At 35.4% G+C, this 11,275-nt stretch overlaps 1 protein-coding gene across 1 annotated transcript in view; it reads left to right on the forward strand.

The window, feature by feature from the left end:
• The first annotated feature begins 3,934 nt into the window (after nt 1-3,934).
• LOC107714589 (adhesion G-protein coupled receptor D2-like) overlaps nt 3,935-11,275 on the forward strand; it is a 22,608-nt gene continuing 15,267 nt past the window's right edge. Inside the window, exons 1-12 of the mRNA XM_016520469.1 lie at nt 3,935-4,158; nt 4,975-5,024; nt 5,121-5,181; nt 5,819-6,064; nt 6,596-7,225; nt 8,302-8,432; nt 8,528-8,639; nt 8,719-8,844; nt 8,966-9,074; nt 9,483-9,588; nt 10,537-10,589; nt 10,694-10,817. Of these exons, the coding sequence (XP_016375955.1) occupies nt 4,086-4,158; nt 4,975-5,024; nt 5,121-5,181; nt 5,819-6,064; nt 6,596-7,225; nt 8,302-8,432; nt 8,528-8,639; nt 8,719-8,844; nt 8,966-9,074; nt 9,483-9,588; nt 10,537-10,589; nt 10,694-10,817 (1,821 nt within the window). The 5' untranslated portion in view covers nt 3,935-4,085. The remainder of the gene's footprint in view (nt 4,159-4,974; nt 5,025-5,120; nt 5,182-5,818; nt 6,065-6,595; nt 7,226-8,301; nt 8,433-8,527; nt 8,640-8,718; nt 8,845-8,965; nt 9,075-9,482; nt 9,589-10,536; nt 10,590-10,693; nt 10,818-11,275) is intronic.

Genomic DNA, 11,275 nt, shown 5'->3' on the forward strand with positions numbered 1-11,275 from the left:
AATCATCTTGCTGCTCCATAAAATTTTACAAAAAAAATGATGGACCATTTCTAATTGGGTCATGTAACCCAAATTATGCAGGGTTTGCTAGAATATGACACACAGTTTACCCACTGACACATCTAAGGTTTAGTCCCCTTTCATTTATTAGCTTCCAGGTTTCATCAATCCTTTCCACAGCTGAGAAGTCCAACTAAACGGGTTAAGAATGCATTTAACAATTAGAAAGACAAAGAAGGAAATGTTTCCACAAGCTTCTATTCAGATCAGGTGACTCTCATGTTGCATGTCTGTCTTTCCATAAGCTTAAAAGCTTGTTTCATTCATCACAGATCACATGGCAGGGGTGTGAAACCCAAAAACGTGTACAAAACTCAATCCCGTGGATTCCAGTGGGTTCTTCTGGGAAGATCTGCTTCCTCTCTCTACATGTAGGTCATGGTTTCTTTGTCTCTCCTGTTCTAGGCCGGGATACTATTTGACGTTGTCATGCCATTGATAGAAAGCTAATGTTGCCATGGAAATGTGCAACAAGTGATGGCGGTGGTGGGCTACAGTGGATGTGAAGGGAAGAGAAAGGGGCTTGTCAGTGAATTTAAGTGTAATGTTGAGGGAAGGAAGATAAATGCCTGTATGCTTTTGTTCGCTCTGGATGCATGATGGGTCAAGGCTGATTAAAAGGAGCAGCTGGCTGCATTCGGCATGTAGATGGAGCCGAACCGAAAAAGAGGGAGGGACTTACTGGAAGATGAGACGTGATTTGTTGTTCTGTTGTTTTAGGTCCCACTCAAACCTCGTGATGTAAGGCATATATCAAGGGTTTGTCTGCTAACTGCAAATATGTACGGAAATGCAAATATAAATCACTCTCAGTGCAAGTTAACACAATGCTCAGAGATGTTTAACTTTCGTTTTTTTTCTCTCTTTTTTTAAAGATTTGTTGCTACATGTGTTGTTTATAAAGTTAATAAATCTGCTTTCCCAGTGTTTAAACTTCCCAATTCTTCATTTGAACCCCATTAGCTAGTATGTATTTGGCCTGAGTCATTTTAGAAAAGCTAATAAAACAGAAAAGCAATAAACTTTTCATGAATTTTCATTTTTAATTAAATATTTTTCCTGTGTTTTTCTTTCCAGTATTCTTTCACATTCAAGAGGAGCATTTTTTCTAATTATAACAAATACACAGTTAGCTTGCCAGACATTAATATTTTATATTTTTCCAATATTTGAGTTTCTATTTTTTTTTTCTCTTCACATTTAGGAGGGCTTTTTCTAATTACATAAAAATATACACAAAAAACATTTTAAAAAATTGTGAATTAGTAAACAGATTTTTTTTTCAGTATTTGATGTTCTGGTGTGTTTTTTTAACACATTTAGGAGGGCAAATATTTTTTTTAATTATATACAAATATACCGATTTATAAAATACGCAGACTTACATGAAGATGGGACGTGATTTGTTATTCTGTTGATTTATGTTCTGCTCAGTCCTCTTGATGTTAAATATGTACAGCTTAGGACATATCAAGGGTTTGTTGGCTAAAATATCAAGGGTTTGTCTCCTGTGCATGTAAATGAAAATAGGCAACTCTTATTGCAAATGGAATCATTTTTTAAAATTTTTTACTCAGAGCTGCTTTTTTGTGCCTTGTTCTGTAACTAAGCTAATAAATCTTTTTTTTTTTTTTTAGATGAACAGGAAATTAGACCATTTTTCCCTGCATTTAACCTTCCCAATCCCTCATTTGAACCCCTTTAGCTAGCATGGGCTTGGTCTGAGTCATTTTGGAAAAGCACTAATCAGCTGTTTAGCGAGTGATTGAGCATCTGCCATGACAAAGCGACTGTTTAAAAGGTACTTCTCCACTTTTATTCACACTGCGGTTGTCTGTCGCTCTGGGTTTCCTTTGGAAAATGCCTGAACTCCTCCTCCTTCTTCTAAGGCAGTAATACTCATTTAAGCCCAAAGCAGTGCTGCGTTTTATGACCCAGGATTCATTGCTGTAACTTAAGTTACTCTATCCAGTATGGCTGCCATCTGTAGGTGTTTACAGGAGGGTCCTCGTAAAGGTCAACCGAATGGTGGAACAATAACGACAACAAAACTCAGCTGAGTTTTCTCTAGTAAATAGCATAGATGACCCTGACTGCATTAGTAACTAGTCCTCCTGTTTTCTCTCTGGTGCCCCAGTCCCCTGTTTGGCAAATAAGTCAAACTGCTGTGTGGGAGTCAATATGGCGAGGACGGCTGAGGCACGGGGCCCACATTCAGGGGACAAGTGTGTGGTCGCTGCGGTCTGGGGGCTTTTGTTGAGGCCCAGGGGAATCAGGCATTATGTGGAGAGAGGGGAATTCTGCAGGCTTTCTCAATGCCTGTCCCAAGAGACCCTGAAGCTGTTTTACGGGAAACAACTTCAAATGAAAATAAATGAATAAACTGAATTACTAATAATTTTGAAAAGGAGACTCAAAAGTTAAAAAGTAAAATAGATATAGATGAATAAATACAATAAAAAGCAATAAACTTTCTTATCACACCCTATAACAATGAAGATTTCATACATTTAATTTTTCACTATATATAATTTTGAGAGGTATTCTTTCGCATTTAGGAGAGCATGCTATTTTTGTATATATTTGTATATTTGGGGGGGTTTGCCCCCTCCACATTAAGGAGGACATATTTTACATACAAGTATGCTAGAATTTGTGCTATAATCGCCTGATACTGGCACTTTAGATTATATATTTAAAAAAATTGAAATATATATATATATATTTTTTTTCCACATTTAGGAGGGCATATATTTTGTAAATATACAGATTTGTAAATCAGTACCAGAAATTAACTTTTACATGAAGGGGCAATATTTTATTTTATTTATGTTAATATCATTATTAAGGACACTTTTTTTTTTCTTTTTTTTTACAGAATACGTAAACTTTCACTGTAGAACAATTAATGGATTATATTTTATGAGAGAATATTATTTCACTCTTTCTACTTCAAAAATATGACTTGCCGTTTCTATGTAATTATTTGAATTTACCTGCAATTTCTGAGCAAAAATTGTTTCTACACCACATTTTTTTCAGTATTGGTCTGGAATCAAATTTTTAGAAATATATCAGATGCTACAAATAAAACAAGGATATTTTGCCCCACACATTTTAAAGGCATTGATTTAGATTTTTGCCTTGATCTTGTTTGGTATTTTGCCCCACACATTTTTAAAGGCATTGATTTAGATTTTTGCCTTGATCTTGTTTGAAATGCATTACGAGACCATTCATTAGATGGCTCGTTAGTTGTGATCTCAGAGCTCTTGCTGGTGTTGATGCTGCACTCAATAGTCTTGCGTGAGCTCCTGCCTACAGTGCATACTAATAGCAGGTTTTCTTTGGCCCGCTGGTGTACACTGTGCATTAGTGATGTCACTGCTTTTGTTGTCCTGGCTGCAGGACACTAAAGCTTTAGCCTACACAAAACAAACCCGCGTTATAGAGAGGCTTTCAATGCAACAAGCAAAAAAAAAGGCTGAACAAACATCATGGTGGAAATGACTTTCACTAGTGCCAGTTTATGCATGCAGCTTACAGTGTGAGATCATCTCACCATCTGAACAAATGTTGTAGTAGTTTACAGTGTGTGTGTGTGTGTGTGTGTGTATGTGTGTGTGTGAAGTTTGTCCACTAATGGACATAAATAAATGGCATTCTGCATTGGTAGGCGTCCCGCAGCTCTTGATGAACTCTGTGTGCCAACTTTCACACTGCTTGCGCAAGAAGTCTACTTTAATAAAAGACATCCATTAGCATTACAAAGCGCAGTGCTAAAATGACGGCTGAGCTGGTGGGCTGGACATCTACGAGGGGGTCTGCAGCGCTCACCTCCTTCCCAGAGCCAGAGACACACACACACACACACACCGGGATCAAGGAGAAGGACGGTCTGGATGAGATGGATTTTGGAATGGATATTACACTTGCAAGCTGAAGGATGAAGACAGTGTAAGTGCACATAGATAATATGAGACAGATATACAGATGCAATTCCACAGCACAGTCCAAACAAGTGTATGGATGCTAGGACTCGAACTGTGGAAGATCATCACATGGCAAGCAGCACAAGGCAGCGCTACAAATACATCTGTAAGTCAAATCTCTTCTATTCAATACAAAGTCTGATACCACTACTGAAACCCTTTTTTGCATTCTTTTCTAATATCTAATGTGTTCTAACTTCTAATATGATTAATCAAATTTCATTACAAGTAGCCTTTTCACATACTAACTAGATAAATAGACATTTTATAGAAGGTCATTCACACCATCATGGAAAACACACATGACACTAAAAAAATGCAATAAACATAAATTAAACAACATAAGATGTAACGTAAACCTTAATAGCCTATACATAACTAAGAACAAAAACTATTTACAAAATCACAGTTAAACTAAATACCATTAATTGTGAAGCATCACATCAGAAATTTCACTTCCACAAACTGTACATTTAACATTATTGTACTGTATATGAACTGACCCATTAGATATAGCATAAAGCAGTGAGAAAAAAAATTAATTGTGGCATTTTTTAAGTCTTATACAGTTAAAATGACAATAACTTACGGTGTAAATTTAATATGATAGTATTTTTTTAAATCTTAAAACGTTGTTTATTAATAATTTTAAATACATGTTTAAAAAAATCCATTATTTGATTGCGGTCTCATACTTTTGACTCCCTCTTCAGTTATATCTGGTTTTGTGTTTCATACGGCTGTATCTCATGCTTTCAGATATACATTCATGTTTTACAAAAGAATAAGAAACTTAAATTTGAGGAACACAAGTGATAGTGACTTAGCATATGATAGTTTCCTGATAGTTGAGATATCGTTTTTGGTTTGCATTCTTCATGTTGTTATTTAAAGTATTTTTATTTATTTAATTTTTGTCCAGATGTGAAGATGTCCCCGGTGCTCTTTGGAGTGATTTTGGCTAATGCAGTGGTAATGTTGGAATCAGATTTGTTTACCTCATTTGTGAAATTCTTCAAGTATGATCTTATTTTGGTGTCTTTTTTCTTTATGTGTTTAACAATGAAGTTTAAAGGTATGTGTGAGCCAACTCAATCATGGTCAGACAGGGCAGAAAGAGGACTTTTGGGTGAGTTAACATTGTATTTGTGCCACTTATACACAATAATGAATCCTATAAATACACACTGTACATGAATTCTGTCATCTGATTAATACTGTATACTTTTTAGCAAATAAAAGGCTTTTTAGTTAGACGTTTTAGATGTCCACCTTCAGGTCGTGGTTAATGTGACTTTTTACTGTGAAATCTTTACTGATTTTTATAAAGTAAATGTAAGAATAACTATATATTGTTATATATTGTTAATATATTAAGATGATCACTTACTGTACTGAAGCAGCTTAGGTTTACTTGATTATATACCATATAGATCATTTTTTAAATCACGTTTATTAAATACGATCCATTAGGCTGTTAAGGAATATTAATTTCATTGTGTTGTATTGCATTATATGTTAAAGCTTTGATCAGAAAACGAATCATTTAAACATCATATCTTAGGACTGATTGGGAGATGTAGTGTGACAAACTGACATTTACATGCTATTTTATGTAACGTTTGGCCATTAATAACAACATCTGCACCAAACTGCATAATTTAGCTCCGTTTGTGCCTCTGAATAAAATTGATGAGCGCTATATTTCTCTCTATATCATATATGGGCCATAAAATCCTGATTCACAAGATCTCAACCTGTTGCAGATGTGCCAGACTCTAACCTTCTGATCCAGAAGGATGCAGTGTACCATCTTGTGAACACATCGTTCACTTTCGAACAGGCTCTGCGTTACTGCCGTGGTCAGTCCAGCGGCCTCACAACCTCAGGGGTCAAAGAGGACGAGGAGGGGGCCCGGAAGTTACTCTCTAAATTTAGCACGCAGGGCCCAGTTTGGTTTGAAACCAACAAAAAACAGAACCCGACAACTCATCTGGCCCTTCCCAAACAAAGTAAGTCTGGTTATGATGCTGGTTATAATGTCAATATGTGACCCTGGACCACAAAACCAGTCAGAATAAGTAGCACGGGTATATTTGGTGCAATAGCCAACAATACATTGTATGGGTCAAAATGATCAATGTTTCATTTATGCCAAAAATCATTATATTAAGTAAAGATCATGTTCCATCAAGATGTTTTGTACATTTCCTACCGTAAATAGGCCCCTATATCAAAACGTCATTTTTTATTAGTAATAAGCCTATATGCATTGCTAAGAACTTCATTTGGACAACTTTAAAGGCGATTTTTTTCAATATTTTGATTTTTTGCACCCTCATATTCCAGATTTTCAAATAGTTGTATCTCAGCCTTAATATTGTCCTATCCTAACAAACCATACATCATTGGAAAGCTTATTTATTCAGCTTTCAGATGATGCATAAATCTCAATTTCAAAAAAATTACCCTTATTGACTGGTTTTGTGGTGCAGGGTCTCATATCTCTGAGAAATTAAGTCAATATCTCTGTAACTCCACAGAAACGATCCTCAGAGGATTATCTTTCACGTCTAAGGACGGCTATGCGCGTGTGAACGCGTCTTTCCCGCCGCTGTCCGCGGTGAGCGTTTGCTTGCGCGTGCAGTGGGACCCGCGGCGAAATGACGTGTCCACGGTGTTCTCGTACGCAGCGCGCGCTTTCGTCAATGAATTCCAGCTGCGCGGAAAGACAGACGACCGAAAAGTCCGCCTAGCGCTTCTCATTCAAGGACAGCATCATCGGCACAAAGCCGAGCTGCCCGTTGATGGAGAGTGGCACCATGTTTGCGTCACGTGGCGCTCGAGCGATGGATTTTGGGCCATTTACGTGGACGGGGAAACGGGAGATTCAGAGAAAGGGAAAGCTCGGGGAAATGCAAAGGATATCCACGGAGACGGGATATTTATATTGGGCCAAGACCAGGATACTTTTGGTGGGAATTTCACGGAGCCGTATTTTGGAAACTTGACTGATCTGAGCGTCTGGGGTGAAGCTCTGGAGTTAGAACAGGTGACGGCGCTGCACACCTGCTCACAGCTGACCAATCACAGAGCCTTATTCAGATGGCAGGACTGGAGCCTCACTGTCCATCAGTCTGTGCAGAATGTGTCTGCTACACTCACCTGTCCAGGTTAGCTTCATTTACCCGTCCATCTGTCAAAAGATCAGAATATCCTACAAACAACAACAACAACAATTATTATTATTATTATTGTTGTTGTTGTTGTTGTTGTTGTTATAAAATATGCTTTAACAAATACTAAAACATTTTTAGCACTTTTTAATATTTAATATTTTTATAATATTTATAATTGTAACATTTAATATTTTAATTTAATATTTGTTAAACATCAGAGGATCAAAGCAGGATCTGTAAACAAATAATAATAAATGGTTATATAACAGTCTTTATTCTAATATTTAATAGATCGATAGATAGACAGACAGACAGACTGACAGAGAGATAGATGATATATAATTTTTAGATTTAATTTAATATTTAAAACATACTTCTATTAAAGGTAATATTACTATCATATTTGCTATTTAATTGAATTATAAGTGTTCTAAATTGTAGCCTGTATTATTATTATTATTATTAATTTTATTATAACATGTACTTCAGTTTTTCACTATTTATTTTTTCGTTATATATGTAATATTTAAAAAATAAAGTATATGTTAATAATAATAATAATAATTGAATTATTATTATTATTAGCTTACAGATAGGATCTATTGGATCTTCTGATATTTAACAAAATTAAAATTATCTTATTAAATAGATAAATGTAATTCAAAGAATACATTTAAAGCTACACTTAAGAACATATACTTCAGTTTTTCAATATTTACATATAAAAATAAATAAAGTGTATGTTTATAATAATAATGATGATAATGATTGTTGTTATTATTATTATTTGTTTACAGATCCTACTTGGATCTTCTGATATGATTACTTCAGTGTTTATTTCAATATTTAAAACAAATTTATTTTTGTTAAATATTTTGGCTAAAATTAAAAATGTGCTATTTAAAGGTGTTTCTAAGTGTTGTTAGGTGTCAAAGCAGCTTTAAAATGTCTACTTTTAATTACATTTAATATTATATATTTAGTGTTATTATACGTGTTTTGTTGTTGTTTCAGCTGAAATGTAAAAAAAAACGAATTCATTTTAATTTCCAATATGCCTGTTTTTGCAGGGTCCCTGAAGTCAACAGAGAAACAGGAAGAGGAATGTGAGGTTTTTAATGGCTGGCCTGACCGTCAGCCTCAGTACAGCACTGCCCCCTGCACACACACGCTCCCCTTCATCTGCAGAGTCAGCAAAGGTGTGTGTGAGAGAGCATGCACAGTCAAACCAAAAATTATTCAGACACCAGATATAATTTTTGACCTTTAATTTCTTTACAAATCTGTGCTTTGTAGGTAGTGAAGGGCCCAATGGCAGTCATGCAGACTGTAGAGCGCATGGTGAGCAACCTTAACTCTCTGCTGACGGACGACACAGACAGTGTGCAGATACACAGTGACAATATCAGTAAGTTACACAGACATACACAGACTGACATGCACTCAAATTTAAAGCAAAGTCAAAAAACTGTGGTCCTGTGTTGCAGAGCTGCAGGTCCAGCAGAAGCTGCTGTCTGAAGGTTCTCACGTTTCTGTGTTTTGTGGACTGGGTGCGGGAAATCGTGACTGCATCTCTGTCCCAGCTGAAAACATGAAGGAACTACAGAACAATGGTATGGATATTTAAAACCAGGAGATAAAGTTTCACTGTGTATAACGTTTCGATTGTCATAGTGAAACCAGGATGTGTTTTTTCCTTCCCTTATTTATTTTTTATATGTTGTGCTTGTTTAGGCTTCAAAAAGGTGACTTTACTGAATACATGGTACAGCTCTGTGAAATGTCTCTCAGAGAGAGAGGAGAACATTACCCTTTCTCCTATAGTCAGTGATGGATCTCATAGGTAAGATATGAATGCAGTATGCAGATTCATTGAATTCAATCAGATCATCTGTGTCTGCGCTACATGAACACACTCTTAAAAATAAAGGTTCCATAATGGCTTTTCACAGCCATGCCAAAGAGCAACCATTTTTTTGTTTTCCGACTGTTTCAGTGAACAGTTCCTAAAAGAACCATTGTTTTCTATTCTAAAGAACCTTTTGTGGAATGGAAAGATTCCATTGATGTTAAAGGTTCTTCATGGAACCATAGATGCCAATAATGAACATTTATTTTTAAATGTATGCGATACTTACTGCAGGAATATCCCTTATTACAGAATTTGCATATTTCTTGTTATTACATATTTCAGTGTAATTACAACATGAATGCGTTGTCATATTGCTGATGGTGTGACTGTGTGAATCAGGCATGTGCGAACAGTCTTGGGCTCGTCGGTCATCTCGAGTACAGTGCTGGCAGATGGACAGCCGATCAGCATGGCCATAAACTTCACACTCCAGCACAAGATTCAGGTACAAGAAATAGAATGTATCATTTTCATTGTGATAGCATATTTTCTAAAACTATGGACTCATTTCTGAAATTAGCTTTGGCTAAAGTCAGTGTAGAGATAATCCGAAAAGTCTGGGATGCCAGTGAAACCATTAAAAAAATATATATTTTTAGCATCTTTCAGAGTTATAGGAATCATTTAACCACATGTGAGTTCCTTACAAACCTATATGACTTCCTTTTTTCCATGGAACAGGTGATTTTGCTGAATGTCAAAGCTGCTCTTTTGCATAAAGTTTAGTCTCAAGAGGCATTCAAGCGCCAAAAGGACAAAAAGCAGTGTAAAAGTACCTTAACAGTAGTCAGTATATGCATGTTATATTCCAAGTCGTCTGAAGACGTAGATTGACTTTTAAATTTACACTGCTGTTCAAACGTTTGGGAGCAAAAGAAGTATCTTATGCTGACCAAGGCTGCATTTATTTGATCAAAAATACAGTAAAACAGTAATAATGTGAAATATTATTACAATTTAAAAGACCTGCTTTTTGTTTTTAAAAATAATTAAAGTGTAATTTATATTCCTGTGATGCAAAGCTGAATTTTAGCATCATTATGCCAGTCTTCAGAGTCACAATGATCCTTCAGAAATCATTTTAATATGCTGATTTGCTGCTCAAGAAAAATGTCTGTTTATCAATTTTGAAAACCGTTTTTGCGGCTTAATATCTTTGTGAAAATATTTGTTGTTGTTGTTATTTTCTTGAACTAGAAATCTTTTGTAACATTATAAATGTCTTTGCTGTCACTTTTGATCAATTGAATGCATCCTTGCTGAATAAAACCTCAAACTTCTGAACAGTAGTATGATCTGTCATTTTAGGAGAACTGATCAGGATTGAGTTTACTGTGTTGATGGACAGTCATGCCTGACTTCAACTACAGTGCTTCTCTTTTTCACTCTCTAGAACAGTTCACGGAATTTGACACCTATCTGTTCTTTTTGGGATTTTGACCTGATGTAAGCAATTTTCATGTACTTATTTATTTAATCTGCAAATTCTCAAATGCTCTGGTTTGTGTTTTGTATAACTGATGAAATCTTGTTTTGTCTTGACGCCTCAGGCCAGAGGGGGGAGGGTGGTCAACAAAGGGCTGCACCTCTATTTCCACTAAGAATAACTCAACTTCCTGTTCCTGTAACCACACTACCAACTTTGCCTTGCTGTTACAGATCTCCGAAGTTCAGGTACGGAGGTTTTTAATAAGCAGTACCTGTAACAGATAAAAAAAAGCATAAAGCATAATAGCATAAAGACTGGATACTGTACATGAGTTTGACCAATAATTATTTACTTTGCTTATGAAAAACAGGCTTATGTTGTCGCAAACAGTGTTATTTTAGTATTATATTTGTACTAATATAGTATGTGTTCATTCATATTTTCATATTTTGGATTATCTTTTATTTTTATATTTTAGGATTAGCTTATTATTTTTATTTCAGCTTCAGTTTTAGTCATTTTTGTACATCACCTTAAACATATTTCTAGTTGCCAAGGCAGCATATCTAATTTTCAAGATTAGGTTTTTATAAAATATAAATCTAATATATATCTTACTCTAATATTGATATTTTATTTGATTTCACCTTTATTTAAATTGCCAAAAATTATTTTCAGTTATAATCATGACATGAGGAAACAG

The sequence above is a fragment of the Sinocyclocheilus rhinocerous genome, unplaced genomic scaffold (assembly GCF_001515625.1).
Source record: "Sinocyclocheilus rhinocerous isolate Xijiao unplaced genomic scaffold, SAMN03320098_v1.1 scaffold2749, whole genome shotgun sequence".
In the NCBI taxonomy this organism is placed as follows: Eukaryota; Metazoa; Chordata; class Actinopteri; order Cypriniformes; family Cyprinidae; genus Sinocyclocheilus; species Sinocyclocheilus rhinocerous.